General features: G+C 49.1%; 2 protein-coding genes across 4 annotated transcripts in view; one reads left to right on the forward strand and one right to left on the reverse strand.

The window, feature by feature from the left end:
* GYG2 (glycogenin 2) overlaps nucleotides 1–12,939 on the forward strand; it is a 34,682-nt gene extending 21,743 nt beyond the window's left edge. Inside the window, exons 8-10 of one of the 3 annotated variants that reach the window (XM_077754717.1) lie at nucleotides 6,921–7,028; nucleotides 8,156–8,263; nucleotides 11,135–12,939. In XM_077754717.1, the coding sequence (XP_077610843.1) occupies nucleotides 6,921–7,028; nucleotides 8,156–8,263; nucleotides 11,135–11,296 (378 nt within the window). In that variant the 3' untranslated portion in view covers nucleotides 11,297–12,939. The remainder of the gene's footprint in view (nucleotides 1–6,920; nucleotides 7,029–8,155; nucleotides 8,264–11,134) is intronic. The other 2 variants (XM_077754718.1, XM_077754719.1) reach the window with 2 other exon arrangements.
* Nucleotides 12,940–17,295: 4,356 nt separating this feature from the next.
* Nucleotides 17,296–20,308, reverse strand: part of ARSD (arylsulfatase D) — a 20,139-nt gene continuing 17,126 nt past the window's right edge. Inside the window, exon 10 of the mRNA XM_077754696.1 lies at nucleotides 17,296–18,061. Coding sequence (XP_077610822.1) covers nucleotides 17,694–18,061 — 368 coding nt within the window. The 3' untranslated portion in view covers nucleotides 17,296–17,693. The remainder of the gene's footprint in view (nucleotides 18,062–20,308) is intronic.

The raw sequence follows: 20,308 nt of genomic DNA on the forward strand, positions 1-20,308 counted from the left end.
AGGGAGGTGACTCCGGGGGTGGGGGTTGAGCGTGCCTGGTTCAGGATGTGTAGCTAGTGCTCACTGGTCATTGCGGAACTCGGATCTGGGGTCTTGGCCGCGCTCCAGCTCACCTGCGTGCCCTTCCGTCCCAGACGGCTCCCCACGGCGGGTCCCTGCGGTGAGTACCCTGTGTGTGCACATTGCAGAGGAAGGACTCCAGAACGATGCACCTGGAAGGCTAAAATGTGTCCTGAGGACCGGGGAGGTGCCGCCTCTGAGGGTCTGAGGGAAAGAGGGTGGGTCGGGGGCTGCCGAGACCCGGCCGAGCTCACTCTTGTGTGTCCTGGACACTCAGAGGAGAAGGCGCCTTGGGAGTACTGTGAGCACCCGTTACGTGCGTCGTATTTCCCCGGGAGGAGAGGGATCCCGAGGGAATGGGCAGCGGCTGGAGGTGCAGTAAATAGACTCGACCCTGAACAGTTGGGGGTCGTGGGGGCAGCCCAGAGCATGAGTTTTCCGCGGTGTCCACTTCATTCTTCCACCCCCATCCCGTCCCGCCATCTGTGAATAAAGGGTTGTGGTGATGGATATTTAAGCCATTTCCGAGGCTTAACAGAAGTCCGTAAGGGAAGGGCAGGAAAAATAAGATAAAAACAGAGAGGGAGGCAAAGCATAAGCGACTCTTAACTACAGAGAACACAGAGGGTTGATGGGGTGGGGGAGGTGGGAAGTGGGGGATGGGCACTGAGGAGACACTTGTTGGGATGAGCACTGGGCGTTGTAGGTGAGCGATGAACCACGGACATCTACTCCCGAAGCCAAGTCGACACGGTATGTTAGCTGACTTGACGATAAATAAATTAAAAATAATAAATTAATTCAATAAAACAAAATTTTCTAAAGCCGCATTTGAAAAGTAAAAAGTGAAGAGATCTCGGTGGCTTGATTCTCCGACGGTGAGCATGTGTCTCTAAAAGCATGAAGTCCGCACACGTTCAAAAGGATGGGACGCATCACCAGATTGCGCCCCTGAACCCAGTCTTGCGCTCTAGGTTAACTAACCAGAACTTAAAGAAGGACTTGAAAGAGAAACACAGAAGGAAGGTGAGCTGTAGCAGGATCCGAAGTGCCTTATTTTGGAAGGCATTACGCAACATCAATGCCACCTACCAGCCATGTATTGAATTATTGACTCTGGGTCTGGAACCCAGTCTAAGAAGAAAAATGATAGGGGGGCCTTGTGTGGCTCAGTCGGTTAAGTTTCCAGCTTGTGCTCAGGTCATGATCTCACGTTTTGTGGGTTCGAGCCCCACATCGGGCTCTGTTCCGACAGCCCAGAGCCTGGACCTGCTTCAGATTCTGTGTCTCCCTCTCTCTCTGCCCCTCCCCCACTCAGGATCTGTCTCTGTCTCAAAAATAAACAAACATTAAAAAAAAAGACGATCTTCATAAATTCCTATAAATGTACAACAGCTGGGTCCTGACCTTGAGATCCTTATGGAAGATGGGAGCCTTTGTAAATATGGCAACAGTATTGACAAGTAGGTATCCGTTTTCAAAGGTTATAGCCGAAGGTCTGATTTTCTTCCCATGTAGATTGATGCATTAGGGAAATATATTTGCTATTTATTATTTTGTCAGCCAAGTGTTTTGTTCTCCAGTATCTTGGGTGGGAAAATGTAGTTAACGAAAAGATGAAGAATGCCCTTTGTTTTTTTCAAGTTATTGGTTGTTTTTATTGTTTGTAGAACTCCCTCCCTCCTTTCCTTCTTTCCTTCATTCCCTCCCTCCCCCATCCCTCCCTCCCTCCCTCTTTCCTTCCTTCCTTCCTTCTTTCTTTCTTTCTTTCTTTCTTTCTTTCTTTCTTTCTTTCTTTCTTTCTTTCCTTCCTCCCTCCCTCCCTTTCCTTCCTTCCTTCCTTCCCTCCCTCCCTCCCTTTCTTCTTTCTTCCTTTCGATTTGAAGGATAATATGTGTGTTAAAAAAGACACACATGATAAGTATATATCTTGATGCATTTTCAGAGTAAAAAAACAAAATCCCAAGTAGCCACAATCCAGACCCGGAAATTCACCCCAAAAGTCCCCTTTCACCCTCCCAGTCACTAGGACAGGCTATCCTGACCTTGACCCATTACCACGTACCTGTGAGTGCTTTTGAGCTCCTTATGAATGGACCCTACAATATGTTCTTTCTAATCTGGTCTCCTTCACTCGAGATCCACCCGTCCTGCTGAGTGAATCAGTAGTTCGTTAATTCTCGTGGGCCGCATATTGTCAAATTGTGGGACGACATAATGTCCTGATTGATTCTGGTGTTGGTGGACACCACCATTTGGGCTACACAGACAACGCCATGAGGACCAGCCTAGTGCATGCATCATGTTGGCCTTGCCCACGCATTTTTGGAGACGTGGTGCTTTAGGGCGGGGTCGTTAGTCAGAGGGTATGCTTTCGTGTGCCCTTCCGCGTTAGTAGATTCTGCCAAGGATTTGGCACATGGTGCCCCCCTCCCCCCCCCATGGTGGGAGTTCTGGTGGCTGCACATCGTCAGCAACCTTCCAAAGTGCCATCGGGCACACGGGGCGTCTACTGGTGGTTTTGATTTGCACGTATGAGATCAGGTTGAGCTAACTCGAGCCAAGTTTTAGATGCTTAACAGGCTGTGTCTCCTTCAAATATTTTGAACATTTTTTTTCCTCCAGCATTTCCTTTTTTTAAGTGAATCTTAACAATGTGTATGTATTCCNTCCTTCATTCCCTCCCTCCCCCATCCCTCCCTCCCTCCCTCCTTCCTTCCTTCCTTCTTTCTTTCTTTCTTTCTTTCTTTCTTTCTTTCTTTCTTTCTTTCTTTCTTTCCTTCCTCCCTCCCTCCCTTTCCTTCCTTCCTTCCTTCCCTCCCTCCCTCCCTTTCTTCTTTCTTCCTTTCGATTTGAAGGATAATATGTGTGTTAAAAAAGACACACATGATAAGTATATATCTTGATGCATTTTCAGAGTAAAAAAACAAAATCCCAAGTAGCCACAATCCAGACCCGGAAATTCACCCCAAAAGTCCCCTTTCACCCTCCCAGTCACTAGGACAGGCTATCCTGACCTTGACCCATTACCACGTACCTGTGAGTGCTTTTGAGCTCCTTATGAATGGACCCTACAATATGTTCTTTCTAATCTGGTCTCCTTCACTCGAGATCCACCCGTCCTGCTGAGTGAATCAGTAGTTCGTTAATTCTCGTGGGCCGCATATTGTCAAATTGTGGGACGACATAATGTCCTGATTGATTCTGGTGTTGGTGGACACCACCATTTGGGCTACACAGACAACGCCATGAGGACCAGCCTAGTGCATGCATCATGTTGGCCTTGCCCACGCATTTTTGGAGACGTGGTGCTTTAGGGCGGGGTCGTTAGTCAGAGGGTATGCTTTCGTGTGCCCTTCCGCGTTAGTAGATTCTGCCAAGGATTTGGCACATGGTGCCCCCCTCCCCCCCCCATGGTGGGAGTTCTGGTGGCTGCACATCGTCAGCAACCTTCCAAAGTGCCATCGGGCACACGGGGCGTCTACTGGTGGTTTTGATTTGCACGTATGAGATCAGGTTGAGCTAACTCGAGCCAAGTTTTAGATGCTTAACAGGCTGTGTCTCCTTCAAATATTTTGAACATTTTTTTTCCTCCAGCATTTCCTTTTTTTAAGTGAATCTTAACAATGTGTATGTATTCCAGATAGAAGCTCTTTTTAAGCGGTGCAGTGAATGCTTTCTCCCGCTCTGTTACCTTCTCCATCCCCAAACGGCATCTTTTGAGGTACAGATATTCCAAGTTTAGCCAGGCTTTAACATTTCCTTTAGGAATAGTATGTTTTATATACTGTTTAGGAAATCTGTCCCCAAACTAAGGTCATGGAGATAATAACCTTGCATGTCTTAACAGAATTTTTATTGTCTCTTCCTTTTATATATAAGTATATAATCTACCTGCAAGGGATGTTGGGTAATGAATGAGCTTGGGGTCAACATTCATTACTATTATGCCTGGATCTGTAATTAACTCAGCACAGGCTAACAGCAAAGCTATTTCCCCACTGCTTTCTCATGTTTCCTTTGCCATCAACCTGTGCCCATGTGTGGATGGATCTCTTTTCAGATCCTATGTTCTTTTATCTTTCCCTTCCTTGCACCAGTAACATTGCCATGACCATGGCTTTAAAATAAGTCTTATTAGTGGTCATGCAACTACCTCAGCTTCTTTCTTCCTTCCCTGCCTCTTCTAAATTTCCTTTACTTTTCCATGTGAATATTAGGATCAGCTTCATAGTGTCTTGGAAAACAAACAAAAAAAAGTCTTCTGGAATTTCGGCTGGGATTGCATGGAATCTACAGGTCAGTTTTAGAAGGATTAATATCACCGAAGTGTTGAGTCTTCCACTCCACGGACTTAGTATATTTCTACATACATCTTCTTTAATTTCTTTCATTAGATTTTTTACCAGGAATCGTACATACATACACTTTACTAGACTTATTCCTAGTTTTTGAGGCTACTATAAATAGTATCATTGTAAAAACTAATCATCTTGCCGTTTGATGTGGGTATACAGTAATATGTTTGCGTTTTGCATCCAGCTACCTTACTCAATTTTTACGCATTAACAGATTCTGCCTCGATTCTTTTGGTCATTCTGCATACATAATCGCATCATCTGCAAGTGAAAAACTGTGCAGGAATTTCTTAAAATGTCATTCATGCATGTAGTACGTACCTTCATTTTGGGCCACATTTTACTGGATGTAGAATTCTCCCCTGGCAGTCCGTTTCACAAGGGCACTCTGAAAGTGTTTCTTAGTCTTATGACCTCCGTGGTCTCTCAGTCTCTTCTTCTTCAGATCATCTTCCAGTCTCTTGTTTCCACTCTTGAGGGCAAATTGTGTCTTTGTTCTGGCTGCTTGTAAGATTTCTCTCTTGGGCTTTGGTTATATCTGTTTCATAACGATGGCTCAAGGTTTATTATTGTTTGTATTTGTCCTGCTTGGAGTTTGTATCTCTTCTTCACCCTGTGTTCCTTCTCTGCATTCCTTCACTGTTCTTTCTCTTTCTTTCCTTCCTTTCCCCCTCATCTATCGTCTTGTTATTCTAATTACATATTTAGTATGGCTTTTTATGATGTCCCTTGTGTATGTGACTCACTTGTCTACATTTCCCTCCCATCTGGTTTTCTATGCTTCATTCTACTGGCCTATTCTCCAGTTAACCGATCTCCCCTTTAGCTGTGTTTAATCAGTTGTTAAACCGATATCCTGAACACTTGATGTCACTTACTGTGGGCTTTTTAAAGTTTAATAATTTTGAGAGAGAGGCAGAAAGAGAGGGGGAGAGAGAGAATCCCAAGCAGGCTCTGTGCTGTCAGTGGAGAGCCCGATGCGGGGCTCCAACCCACAAACTGTGAGATCATGACCTGAGCCAAAGCTGCATACTGAATGGACTGAGCCACCCAGGCGCCCCAGTTACTGTGTTTTTAATTCCAGTAAACAGCAAATATTTGACAGGACAGTTTCTGGACTCCATTGAAATTCGCCCAACTTCCCCACTTATTTCATTTAAAGTGTTTCTTAGCCTTGGTTATAGTGCATGTCTGGTAGGTCATATATGTGGATTTCATGTTCTGGTGGCTTGATTTTGTTTCCTCTTGCTCTTCATTCATTTGGTCTTGTCTTGCTCTGTGCTAGTTGATTTTGGATAGCTGGCAAGACATTGTACGTGGAAAAATTTCTGGGGTCGTTGGAAGCTCTGACTCAGAGTATCCTCATCCAGAGAGCGTTGTGTTCTGTTTTGTTTTTCCTGGCGAGAAGCCTTCATACCGGTGGTTTGTCCACAGCCTATCAGAGATTGAGCTGGTGTGAAATCGGGCTTCTGTGTTTGTAAGAGCTGCTCTCCCGGCCCTCTGTTTAGGGGAGTCCCACTAAACAGGGTCCCTCTTGGACACCTCATCATTTATGGGTTCCTCAGCCTCGTGGCCCTGCTGAACCGTCTGGCCAGATCCTTCTCTACAGCCTGCTGGTTGCCTCAAGGGGAAATAAGATGCCAGATGTATTTATAAAATTCATCTTACAAGCTCAGCCCAGCCCGCCTGCATGATTTCTGCAGAGTGCTCGCAGGGAGAGTTGAATACATCGACGTTCTCTAGCCTCTGGGGGTGACTGATTGGCTTAGTCTTGCAGAAGCCTTTGCAGCATTTATGGCCCCCAGCCTGTTGGCTCAAGCTTGATTGTGAATTGGTCAGGCTTGCTGTGTAACAAACGGCCCCAAATAAGGGAAAATCTATGCCCGTGTCCTAGTCAGCTGCAGTGACAAAGAGACGCGTGGCTCTGTGCAGTCAACGGGGGGCCCGGGATCTTCCTGTTGTTCTGGTCCAACTGCTTCTCGGGCCTCCCTTCTCTGCTGTGGCTCCCTGAGAGAGAATTAGGATGCCTTGCGGAAGTCAGCCATTGCACGCAATGCGTTATGCTGTCTCCTGAGCCCCTGGGATGATCTTAGCTGCATACCATCCTTGGAAGAGTTGAGAAACTAGTCCCTCAAATTGCTTTCCGTAGGGGTTTGTTTTCTGGTGGAACTCCAGGTGAAGTAGGTTGGAGGGATCTTGTCCTTCGCCTGACCGGTGAGCGAAGAGGGTAAGGAGCGTGTATTCTGCCTTACTGGAGGCCCATGACATCTCACTCGTGTGGGTGACAAGTCACGGTGTGGCTCCACTTAGGGGCACGGAGGCTGGGATGCTTGCGCCCGAGATCGAGGAGTAGACACGGGCACTGGTGAGCCCGGCACTGCCTGCCCCCACGTCTCCCTTGTCAGGTTGCCTTTCTATCGCGGATGCAGGGAAGAGAGGTTGGGTGTTTTCAGATATTTGCAGGAGCGTTGGCCTAATTTGCTTTTCTTTTCTTCTTTGTAGCAGACGATAGGGTGGCCTGAACTTGAGACCTCCACTGGAGTGAGGTGTGAGCCATTATCACCACCCTCCCCGCAATGTGCAGACTCCGCAGAGGCCCAGCCCACCTCGGTACACCTCATTTGTGTTCCTCATGCCCGTCTTTTCTCTTCTGGTGTTGTTTTCTTGTGTCCGTGTCCATCGGTACCAAAGACGACTCCCTGTTCTTTTCTTCTTCGTCCCATGTCCCTTTCGGAGTGGCTTTCTTCACCTCAAACACGTGGTGTCGTGACTAGCCTATGAAGGAACCTGGGCGTCTCTCCAGATTTTTTTTTCCCCTCCTCCATCTTTCTGTTTCCCGCTGGTGATTTGGTTACTCCATGTTCCTTTAGGAAGAATTAGAAAGAACAAAGGTGTAACAACACCATGACATATGTTCTCTTTTTTTAAATTAAAAAATTTGATAGGATTTTAGACCCATGTTTAATATCAGTACTGAAGGATGATGAGCCCTACCCCCCTTTTTTCTAAATCTGGCCTCATGAATCTGGGCTGTCATTACCTTGCATCCTCAGAAGATTGAACTCAGAGGCTGCTCTGCTCCCTGAGAGATGAGCTTGGTAAAATGCTCCCATGGATATTTGGTATAACCTGTAGTCAACCCTTGGATGACACAGGGCTCCTGCATGGGTCCACTTAGACACGGATTTTTTTCAATAAATACGGTACTGTAAATGTATTTTCTCTTCCTTAATGATCGTCTTAATCACATTTTCTCTTGTCGAGCTTACTTTATTGTAAGAATACAGTATATATACTTAGAACATAGAAAATAATGTGTCGATTGACTTTTTGTGTTATTGGTAAGGCTCTTGGTCAACAGTAAGCTAGTAGTAGTAACGTTTGGGGGAGTCCACCGTTATATGTGGATTTTCGACTGTGTGCTGGTCAGTGCCCCTAACCCCACATTGTTCAGGGGTGAACTATAATTGAATCCCTGTCTGAAAAGTTAGCTTCGGCACATCCCATAAGAACTTCCAGCATCTCATCTTGTCGAGGAACGGTGGATGTCAGGGGAGAAGGTGAGAATAGGTGAGAGTGGTGGAGCCCATCTTTCTAGACTTTGCAGAAAAAGCCATTTAGCACGACACGTTCATTTGATCTCATGTTCCCTTGGCAAAGATTTCTCTGCCCTTGTGGGTAAGACTGTAGTTGCCTGAAGCCGTCCGCAGACTAACGATGACTGGTTGTGTCTCTAGCAGCCTGTGGATAAAGCAGAAAGTGGCCCGTCCGTGGACACCGTGGAACCAAGCCAGGAGCCCCCTGTGGATGTCAGCGGGGACCCCAGTCCTCAGGATTCTTTGGAGGTGGTACCCTAATTGTCTTGTCTCTTGGTGGATGCTGCCCACCATCTCTGGGGCCGGCAGCACTCACGCACCAACCGCTACCTCAATTTCCAGCCTGACTTTCTTGGACTAAAGCCCCCCCAGCCTCTCTTGGTGCCTCTGACCCACGTCTTTGTCCTTTGCAGCATTTGCCTGGGTTGCTTGTGGCCTCTTTCTTTCCCATCCTTAATCATGATGGTCTTTCCTCTCTTTTAAACGCTGTTCTGCTGAAGTTAATTGACCATCAGGGGCTTTGCTGTTTCTCTGTACGGAGAGCACGGAAACAAATGCTGAGGGAGCCGTCGTCTCAGTTGACGAGGATAAAAGAAAAATCTGGGGGTAAACCCTTCTGATCCAAATGGCTCATGTAGTGCTTTCCTTTCTCTTCTGGAACGTTCTTAAATTTTCTTCTTTCTGTGCAGATATTTAATGAGAGCAATTGCTGAATTTTTTTTCTCACAGTGATTGAATGACCCTTTTGGTCTTTAAGGAATAGTTAATCTGGTTCTAGAGCTGGGCGTTGAGCCTCTGATGAGCGTATTGAACATGTTTGTTTGTCCGTTTGAGCGGCTACAGCAGAAAACAATACACGGTGGGGCTGACGCACAAGCTACATTTCTTTCTCTAAGTTCCGGGTGGCGGAAGTCCAAGGTGAAAGTGAGACCCGCTTCCTGGTGCACGGACGTCTGTCTTCTTGCTGTGTTCTCACACGGTGGAAGGGACGAGGAGCCCTCTGGGGTCCCTTTTATAAGGACACTAAGCGAATCCATGGGGACTCCGCCCTTACAACCCGACGACTTCCCAAAGGCCCTGCGTTCTCATACCTCATTCTATTGGGGGGTTGTAGGAATTTGGGGGAACAAAAATATTTAGTTTATAGCAATATTTGGAATATGGCTTACCACGTGATACGTATTGCAGTCTGCACGATGCCTTTACTAACAATTACCACTGGAGAAAATGTGAACGCTTTGTCTCTGGGTTAAGGTAGTAAATGCTCAAGGCACTATTTTGAACTTCATTCTAGAGCAGTTGGCGATGGGCTTTCTTCTGAAATTCTGCTGGTGAGTATGTGGAACGTGAGCCCATTCAGCTCCTGCAGTACGGCTTTGAGGCTCTGTGATTCCGATGAGTAGTGTTTAGGGGGTGACGTGGTTTGGGGGTGCCGCTCGGCAGACCTTATATAACAGCTCAACCATGTGGTGGGTTTGGGATCGTTGGTGAGTTCATTACCTTCTCTGAGCATCCGTGAGGTGGACACGGTGGAGGGGGGAGGTCCCGCCTTGGAAAGCAGGGGGTGAGGCGTGGGGATTAGACCTAGGAGTGGTCGGGAAGAATGCGTGATTCGTGCCTGGCTCGTTAAGATTCTCAGCAGCCCTGTCAGCCCCACTGCGCCCCCAGCGGATGCCACCGGCCGGTAAGACCGCCATCTTCCTGGGCGATGCACCTGCTTCACTGGGACACATTCACTTTCTCCTCCAGCGTGTGTCTCTGCTGTAGTGTGGACAACGCTCAGTATTTTGTATCATTCCCGGTGTCATAAAATCCAGGGACTTCCTTGTTTTGTCAGATATGTACCTCCTCTTGTTATCATGGGTGATGCGGTCAGCCCACGGTTGTGTGTGGAGATAGTGTGACATGTGCGTGATGGGTCCTGTTAATTCCAGAAAGTTTTAGTTCCCAGAGAAGCACTGAGACCGAATCCAAGTGCTCACAGAGGAAAGAAGGTATTCTGGAGAAGATCTTTTTTTTCCGCCCACTCTTGCCGTTTCCTTGAGCAACAGGATGGCTTGAACACAATCCGTGGGAAGAAGAATAGAAAACAGAACGTTTTCCGTACAAACTCTTCACAAACATGGCAGCGAATGGAGTAGAAAGTGCCATAGCCCAGTGACCTCGAAGTTCTGTTTTTTATAAAATGTTTATTTATTTTGAGAGAGACAGACAGTGCAAACAGGAGATGGAGAGAGAGAGAATCCAAAGCAGGCTCTGCGCTGTCAGCTCAGAGCCTGGCTCGGGGCTCAAACTCACGAACTGTGAGATCATGACCTGAGCTGAGATCAAGAGGTGGACAGTTAACAGACTGAGCCACCCAGGTGCCCCCAGTGGCATCTAAATTAACCATCTGGCATCCAGTAACATCCATTGACACACAGTGTCTGGGGAATACCCGACTCACCTTTAACGTGTGTGTGTGTGTGCGCATGCGCGCACGCACACGCGTGTGTATTATGACCACATGCACATTTTTAGACATCTTTTTCTAATTCTTGGTAAGAAATTTTTAAAGCCAACATATTTACTACTTTTGTTGACCCATTTGCGTGCCAAGCAAAAGGGGTGTGTGTATATATGTGTTTGCACGTGTGTGTCTATATGTTATCTCATTTTTTTGCTCTAAGGAGGTAGAAACCTTACCATTTGTGAGCAGAAAACCACTGCGACTATTATTTCAATGGCTTTGCCAGGCCATCCAAACTACTGTAGGCTTTATTCACGTAGGGTGAACATCCTCTTGATTTCACGTAGTTTGATTATACGGTGAATCCAAACATTGAGGTTTTGGGTGGGTGGAAGCATCAAATAAGCCCAGGTGTGTGTCTCAAATAAATGGTTGAGTGGCTAGAAGTGAAAACACTACTTCCTGAAAAGTGAACCCAAGTGCCATGATACTTTCTAAGACTCCACAAAATGTGGCCAGCAAGGGCGTCTTCTCAGAATATTAGGTGAAACGCAGCACGTGTCTTGTTCAAAAGAGCTGAGATCCATTCGTAGTAGCAGTCGCTAAAGCGGAAGGGGTGTTAACGTCCGCATGACTCCAGAGGCCATCTCCTGTCTCCTCGTCTTCCCCAGGTGGACCTGGCCGTGTCTGTTTTCGAGATCTCCATCGAAGAGAAGGTCAAGGCGCTGAGTCCCGAAGAGGAAAGGAGGCACTGGGAGGAAGGGCACATCGATTACATGGGCAAGGATGCGTTCGCGCGTATCCAAGAGAAGCTGGACCGATTCCTGCAGTAACCTGACGGGCGCTGCTGCCCGTGCGTGCTTAGAGGTCGCGTGCTGTTGCATGGTCCCATTGCGCGGACTTCTTCTCCAGACCCTTCAGGGGGAACAAGTGTTCAACTATGTGCCTCTGTTTACGGCTGACCCACCTGAGTGCCTCACAAAAATAATGTAGACCATAAAAAGCCCAGCTTGAAGCCTTCCCCAATGCCCCAAGCTCTCTATGCCTTCTTGGCTGCCCCCCTGAGAAGTCCGTTCTTTTCGGGCAATGGGAGCAGCGGTAAACTTCTCGTAGACCCTTGTTCGTGCTGCCTGGTCTTGTTCCGAGATGCGCCTTGGGCAGGTGCTACCATATCTATCCTACGTAGGGTGAGAGGTCACCGCACGTTGACTTCCGCCCCTCAGCTAACGACACCGGTATATGCATTCAGGAACCCTCAAGGATGGAAAGCCCTTTCCCTCAGGACTAGGTAGACATCTTGAGGGTGAGTCGCATGTAGACTTTGGGGATCATGTCTGAGAAACCCGATGGCTGTTTCTCTTCTGCAAAACCCAACGGGACTGCCACGTGCCGTTGACTGGCGCCCAGTTGGGGAACTGATGGGGGTGATGTGGAAGGCACCTTCTAGCTGGCTTGGGAGAGAGAGCATCTTCTTGGTTTGGAAGAACCAAGGGCTTAGTCGGGTTCTGGCCACAGCTTGCTCACACTGAGAGGACCTCGAGAGGTTCTTTGTTTAGAGGCAGATCCGTTTGCAGTCCGGCCCACTTGACTGCGCCTCGCTAGATATCGCTACCTCAGCCTAAATAACGGGGCCAGTCACCGTGTTCTCCATTTCAACTCAACTGTTTTGGGAACAATTCTCAGTTTTATGAGACAGGATGCTTTACCCCACGAGAAATCCTCATCTCCAGAAGTGTCCTGATCATGCGAATCCATGCCGGGTGCTGCAACGCCTCACAGGGCTGTGGCCACCACAATTACGATTAAAGACAGGCGTCACTGAGCTAAAGAGAGCGAAATGTGATTGTTTTTGAACGTTACAGTGGTGTGTCTTGCACGTACTAGAGAACATCGAAGGATTTCGTGCACAGGTTTGGACCACATGGTAATGGCTGTGTTATAACCTGCTGGGTGTGTTTGGCCATGTTTTACATCATGTCAAACAGGTGAGCCCTTGGGTAGTAGGTGAATGTGGTGAGTCTATGACATAAGTTGTGGTGTGAGTTTTGCACAATGTGAGTCACAGAGGGTTTGTTTCCTTTGGCTCCGGAAGGCTAACGGTGTGTGCTCTTCATTGATATCACACACAGTTTGCTTCTGGGGCTAATTGAAGATGGCCATACAGATATAGCCTTAGAGGGATTGGGTGGGAATGGTCCTCAACCATCAGAATAACACCGTCCATTTATTCTGGGCAAAGGCTGTGGGTGTTCTGTGCTGTGGCGTTGGGTTGTGGACGACAGGACCCCAAGTCTGACATACTTCAGAGGAGCCCAGATGATGAATATTCGAGTCTGGTTTATCTTCTGTGGGGAAGACTGTTTCCGAACAGCGGTTCATTGGCTTAATGTATACGTTCAACACAGACTTCTGTTATGCATTCTGGTCTCTATCTGCCGATTTGAATGGATGCTAACGCATTAAATTAAAAATTTAAAACAGCAATATGGTGTCCCTTCTGGTGTCTGTTTGCGTGTGCTCTGAGCATCAGGATATCAGGATAATATTTTATACGTAACAGAGGGAAGGGGTGTGCTTGTGTTCGTGTTGTACAGTAAATTTAAATCACCACAGTATTTTCAGAATTGCTAGTGACACTAAAATGCATGTGACTGTTTACTTCTCACTGTGTGAAATTCCCTGAGGAATTTTCATAGCATTGTTTCTCAATGTCACACATTCATTCGTTTAGTTCATCCCTCCATCCCTCCATGGATCCATTCACCTACCAATCCATCCATCCATCCATCCATCCACCCATCCATCCATCCATCCATCCATCCACCCGTCCGTCCATCCGTCCGTCCACCCGTCCGTCCATCCATCTGTCCGTCCATCCATCCGTCCATCCATCCATCCGTCCGTCCATCCATCCATCCATCCATTCACCCATCCATTTATCCACCCATCCATTTATCCATGCATCCATCCATCCATGCATCCATCCATCCATCCACCCATCCACCCATCCACTCATGCATGCATCCGTTCATCCATCGATCCCTCCACAGACCCATCCACTCACCGACACATCCATCCATCCAACCATCCATCCAACCATCCATCCATCCATGCATCCACCCATCCATCCATCCTTCCACCCATCCATTGACCCATTTATCTACTCTTCCCTCCCTCCCTCCCTCCTTCCCTTCCTTCCTTCCCTCCGCCCTTCCTTCCTTTCTTCCTTCCTACCGTTTTTCCATGGCTATTGAGTCCTCTGTGTGGCAGACACAATGAATACATGAGCGTATTCAGTAAGTGAGACGTTCAAAACCATTCTGAGGCTTCTAGGCAACATCCACGTAGCAGGTGTGATACGATGTGTTACCTGAATAAAGCCAGAGCCAGCATCTGTGGTATGTGATGTCAGGACCACAGCGTCGTAGGAGCTGAGTCCCCCAGAGGTGTGATTTGACCTATACGATCACTAGTGTTTTGGTACTTAGGAGGATTGGCTGTGTGTATGTGTGTGTGTGTGTGTGTTTACATTTTATTGCTCTGGACATATTATCAAATCATTACTTGGAGACGGAGGCACCTGGAGATATACTGACTTTGTAGGGTGGGTGAAGGTGTGTAGATGTAGGGAAAGTACTTTTTTCTCTTCTCCCCAAATCCCGTGGCCATACCTTGCTGGAGGCTGTGCGTGGTCCTTGAATGCTCGTGATGGGCCCCAGCATCACGTGTTGGTGCAGGGCTGCAGGCAAGCTGAAGCGGAATGGGGGTCTTGTTTCTGGGGATCCTTCCAGAATGAGGAGCAGCACACCAGTTACCGTTTTGTGTGCCTCTCAGTCATGCATCTCTTCTGTAGTAGGAAGACGTGCACATCTTTTTGCCCACTGATGTGATGTCTGTCTGTTATGGGGTCATAATCATTTGGGAATCCTTCCCTCCCCATCTGTGGCTTCTCTGCCTTTTCTCATGGTGCTCTTTGAATTTTTTTTATGCTTTTATTTTATTTTGAGAGACAGGGACAGCGAGCGGGGGAGGGGCAGAGAGAGAGGGAGACACAGAATCCAAAGCAGCTCCAGGCTCCGAGCTGTCAGCACAGAGCCCGACGCGGGGCTCGAACCCACGAACCGTGAGATCATGACCTGAGCCGAAGTCGGACGCTTAACCAACTGAGCCACCCAGGCTCCCCTTTATGGTGCTTTTCGAAGCACACAAGTTTTGAATTTTGCTCGTTTATCAAGTTTTTTTTTAAAAAGTAGATGAGGCTGTAGGCGTCTTATCTAAACTATCCTGGAGCGCCTGGGGGGCTCAGTCGGTTAAGCGACTGACTTCGGCTCAGGTCATGATCTCACTGTCCGTGAGTTCGAGCCCCGCGTTGGGCTCTGTGCTGACAGCTCGGAGCCCGGATCCTGCTTCTGATTCTGTGTCTCCCTCTCTGTCTCTCTCTGCCCCTCACCTGTTTGTATTGTCTCTCTGTGTCTCTCAAAAATATAAATAAAAATGTTTTAAAATTTTTTTTCTAAGAAATAAATAAAACGTCTTTTCCTAACCAAAGAGGATGAATATTTTCCCTTGAGTTTTAAAATTTTTTTCTCGAAAATTTTGCAGATTCCTCTTTTACGCCTGGCTCTCTGGAGGGTTTGGGAGTGCACGCTTCTGTTGAGAGATCGAGGGTCTGAATGGGTGTTTTTGTGGGGGTGGCGAGCAGCTGTGTTTCTGGACGCCCTATCGCCTCTGCGACATTTCCCTAGTTTGGGGATTTGAGTGCAGCCCCAGCCGCGCCACGCCCACAGCGGGCTCACACTCACACTCACACTCACGCGGAGCTTGCATAAGGGCGAGGGGGAGGCACGGCCCTAGGGGTTCAGCAGAGCCTCGTTTGCTGTGTCTGCAGCCTGAGCACCGGGGTGTGGGAAGAGGTGCGTCTGGCCCGGGCACTGAGTCGTCGCCCAGCCCGTCTAACCGGTTAGGCTGGTGGCCAACGTTTAACTGTAACTCACCTGGCAGGAGCCTCAGAGATGAAGATGGGGCACGTTCAGTCCGTCATAAATCAGCTCTACTGGCCCCGCGGGCGGGGGTGGGGGGGGCATCCGTCCTGGAGCCCCAACACTAGGAGCCACCCCTCCGGACGAAGGTCTGGGGGCAGCCTGCCTTCCCGGGGCGCCTTCCCCAAATCCCTCCCACTCCCCTTCCTGCTTCGGGCCGCTTATCTGACTTGGTTTTGCATACGGTGAAATGACGCAGGTTTGCACCCCGCCCGGTGTTTTGCGAGAGCAGAGAAGTTTCACTCAACAAGACTGACTCACAAGAAGCAGACAAGAAAGTTGTAAAGGAGGAAAGAAACACGAAAGAAGCCCAGAGGGGGGTTTCTTGCACAAATTCCAGAGGCTTAGAAGCCACCTGGCCCCGCGAAAGGCGTTAAGTGAGTAATTTGGGGTTGAAGCGATGTATCAGCACCTTGGTCAAGTCCAAAGCCAAGGTGGCCCAGCTTGGCAGCTGACGAGATTACCCCTGAATGGAGCCGGGCAAGTCCGTGCCCACTTGAAAGATTCCATTTTCTCAATTCCCAGTTGTTCCTTGTTGGTTTGTTTAAGCTATTTTTAAGTTTATTTCTTTATTTTTAAAAAATATTTTTATTTATTTCTAGGAGAGAGAGAGAGAGACAGTGTGAGCAGGGGAGGGTCAGAGAGAGAGGGAGATACAGACTCTGAAATAGGCTCCAGGCTCTGAGCTGGCAGTCAGCACAGAGCCCGACGCGGGGCCCGAACCCACGAACCGCGAGATCATGACCTAAGCGAAAGTCGGACGCTCAACCGACTAAGCCACCCAGGCGCCCTTATTTCTTTATTTTTGAGACAGAGAAAGAGAGGCAGTGAGAGAAGAGACGGAGAATCCCAAGCAGGCTCCGCGCTGTCGGCACAGAGCCCGACGCGGGCCTCGAACTCACCAAGCGTGAGCGCCCGACCTGAGCCGAAATCCAGAGTCAGGCCCAATCTCCCGAGCCACGCAAGCGCCCTTTACAGTGGTTTCCGTGGATGGCCGTGGGGAGAGGGAGTCTGCGGTTAGGATTTTTGTAGGACCCCCTTCACGGGTGCTGACTCTGCTGGAGAATTGCCCTTCCTCCTGCAGCCGGGAATGTCTGTGTGCTGCCCGGAGCTGCCGCAGCCATGTTGAGGCCACGAGGCAGAGGCTGGGATGGCAGAGCCTGGCGTTGGCGTGAGGCTGCCAGCCCTGGGTTGCTCCCGTCTACTGTTCGTGGCGCCTATTCCCAGGGTCTGTCACGAGCAGCCCCCAAAATAATCTCTGAGAAGAGGAGGCAGCATACTTTGACCTCCCCTGCGTAGGGCTGACCCAGACGCCATGCAGTCCCAAATATGCTTTAAGATGAATGGGCACAGAAATCAGACGTCGGCGCTTTGATAACCCCCGAGCTTTGGGAAATTAGGACGGGGGGGTGGGTGCATGATTGGGTGTCCACTGCGATTGTCTCCTTCCACAGATGAGAAAGTGGAGACCCACTCCCTGCCCATGAGAGCCTCCTCCAGAAAGGGGACCCCCACCTCCACTTTTCACTGTGCTCGCTCTCTGGGGTCCCCCGGCCACGTCCTGGCATTTGAGGGAGGTTTTAAACATTTACTGCTCAGGGGCGCCTGCGTGGCTCAGTCAGTTAAGCATGCGACTTCGGCTCAGGTCACGATCTCCCGTTCGTAGGTTCGAGCCCTGCGTCGGGCTCTGCCCGGATCTTATTTCCAATTCAGTGTCTCCTCCTCTCTCTGCCCCTCCCCTGCTCACGCTCTGTCTCTGCCTCTGTCTCAAAAATAAATAAACATTAACAAAATTTTAAACATTTGTCGCCCAGCTTTATTGGGGTACAAGTGACAGATACAACTGCATGTATTTATGGTGCATTGCAGCGTTCAAGTGTGCAACACGGTATTACGAGCTGTGATCTACGGGCAGACCCCTTACAAGCACAAGCTCGTGCCCTGTGACCACCCCCGTCCCCATCTCCCCCCGGGCCACGGCGGCCACTATTGTAGCCTCGCCTTCTAGGACTTTTCATTTCCTCCGGGCGGATCCCCAGGAGTGCGATGACTAGACTGGGGGTTAAGGGCCTTCCTGTTCTCCAGAGTGGCTGCGCCAGTGTGCATTCCCAGCAACAGTGCATGAGCGTCCCTTTCTGTGCACACGCTGGTCAACCTGAGCTGGAGGGCGGGCATCACGGCCGCTGTGCGGTCAGGCCTCGGCGGGGGGATCTCCGTGCTCGGTGCAGGCACAGAAGGGGAAGGTCCCACAGCACGGCTGGAGCCACGGCTTCCAGACGATGTTGCTCAGGGAGAACTGAGGGGTCACAGGGGTCAGGGTCGCCCTGTGCCGTCCCACCGCCTTGTCCACCCGGGCCAGCACCGCGCGGTGCAGGGGCTCCGAGCGAGGGGACAGGGGCCGCGCCTCTGAAGGGTCCCTGGCGAGGTCGAACAGCAAAGGCGGGCTGTGCTGGGTCACGCCGTCCCCGGAGCATGGGCACAAGCCTTGGTCGTAGCAGGCGCCCGCCCCCGTTGGGTGGAAACGGGGGGTCATGTAGTGGACCTTCCAGAGTCTTCCGGCTACAGGCAAACAGGGCGGTGGTGAGGGCTCAAGAGCCAGCACTGCGGAAAATCCCCAGCACCCCGTTCAGCGGAAAGACAGGAGAGAAGAAACTGGGAAGCTCTTGTAAGTTTGAAAACAAGTCAAGTCATTGTGTGTGTTTGGGGGTGGGGAGCACACGTGTGTCTGTGTGGTGTTGTCCAGGCACACACAGGCCACGGGACTCATCCCAGAGTGCTCAGTGAGGGTCCGCGGAGAACAGTTACAGGACAGACTCAAGGGTAAGAAGGAACGACTCACGGCACAGATGGTGAGTTTCATGCGTCATTGTGGCCGGGCCGTGGCGCCCAGACACGTGGTCACACACTAACCTACGTGTCACTGTGGTGTTTGATTTCTAGAGGAGATGAACCTTTCCATCAGTAGACTACCCTTCACATGGTGGGTGGGCCTCACCCAATCAGTTGAAGGACACAGAAGAAAGCAGACAGAGCGGCTCCTAAGAGGGAGGAATTCTGCCTCCAGAGAACAACACGGAAATTCTGCCTGACTTTCCAACCTTTGGGCTCAAGATGGCAGCATCCACAACAGGCTGCTGGCCGGCCCTGAAGATTTCAGACCTGCAGGACCCATGGGCACATGAGACAATTCTGTAAAATCTCTCTCTGTTTCTATCCACCTACCCATCCATCCATCATCCATCCATCCATACACCCATCCATCCATCTGTCCATCCACCTATCCATCCATCCATCTGTCCACCCATTCATCCATCCACTCAACCATCCATCCATCCATCCATCATCCATCCATCCATCCATCCACCCATCCATCCATCCATCCATCCACCATCCATCCGTCCATCCATCAGTCCATCCACCTATCCATCTATCCCTCCGTCCACCATCCATCCATCCACTCAACCATCCATCCACCCATCATCCATCCATCCACCCATCCATCCATCCATCCATCTACCCATCCATCCATCCATCCACTCAACCTTCCATCCATCCGTCCATCCACCTATCCATCCATCCATCCGTCCACCCATTCATCCATCCACTCAACCATACATCCATCCATCCATCATCCATCCATCCATCCACCATCCATCTGTCCATCCATCCATCCACTCAACCTTCCATCCATCCATCCATCCATCCATCCACCATCCATCCGTCCATCCATCCGTCCATCCACCTATCCATCCATCCGTCCACCCATTCATCCATCCTTCCATCCACCATCCATCCGTCCATCCATCCATCCATCCATCCACTCAACCTTCCATCCATCCATCCATCCATCCACCACCCATCCGTCCATCCATCCGCCCATCCATCCATCCATCCATCCACCACCCATCCGTCCATCCATCGTCCATCCATCCATCCATCTATACATCCATCCATCCATCCATCCATCCACATCGGTCTTTATCTTCTATCTCTATCATCCACCCATCTACTCTCTACCTATCATCCATCTACCTTATTATCAATTACTCAATCTATCCTATCTATCATCTGTCCATCATCTATCTGTCATCTAACCAAGCACCCATCATCTATCATGTATCTGCAAATCCATCCATCCATCCATCTACATCTGTCTTTATCTTCTATGTCTGTCATCCATCCATCTATTATCTACCTATCATCCATCTATCTCATTAGCTATTAATCTATCCTATTACCCATCCATCATCTATCTGTCATCTATCCATCATCTATCACCTGTCTACTCTTCCATCTATCTGCCCATCCCCTATCCACCCTCCATCCATCCATGCACTCATCCATCCACCCATCCATCCATCTACTCTATATCTGTAGATCTGTCCATCTATCTACTCTATATCTACCCATCCATCCGTCCCCCCATTCATCTGTCCATCCATCTATCCATCTTCACTTGTCTTTATCTCTATCATCCATCCACTATCTACCTATCATCCATCTATCTCATTAACTATTAATCAATGTATCTTATAATCTATCCATCATCTATCATCTGTCTACCCTTCCCTCCATCCATCCATCCACCATCCATCATCCACCATTCATCTATCCACCCATCCACCCATCCACCCATCCATTAATTCCTCTACATATCCATCCATCCAGTAATCCCTCTATCTATGTATCTATGTATGTATCTATCTATCCATCCATCCATCCATGCATCCATCCATGCATCCATGCATCCATCCATCCATCCATCCATCCCCTCTATCTATCTATCTATCTATCTATCTATCTATC

This window comes from Crocuta crocuta, unplaced genomic scaffold (assembly GCF_008692635.1).
Source record: "Crocuta crocuta isolate KB4526 unplaced genomic scaffold, BGI_CrCroc_1.0 scaffold221, whole genome shotgun sequence".
NCBI lineage: Eukaryota > Metazoa > Chordata > Mammalia > Carnivora > Hyaenidae > Crocuta > Crocuta crocuta.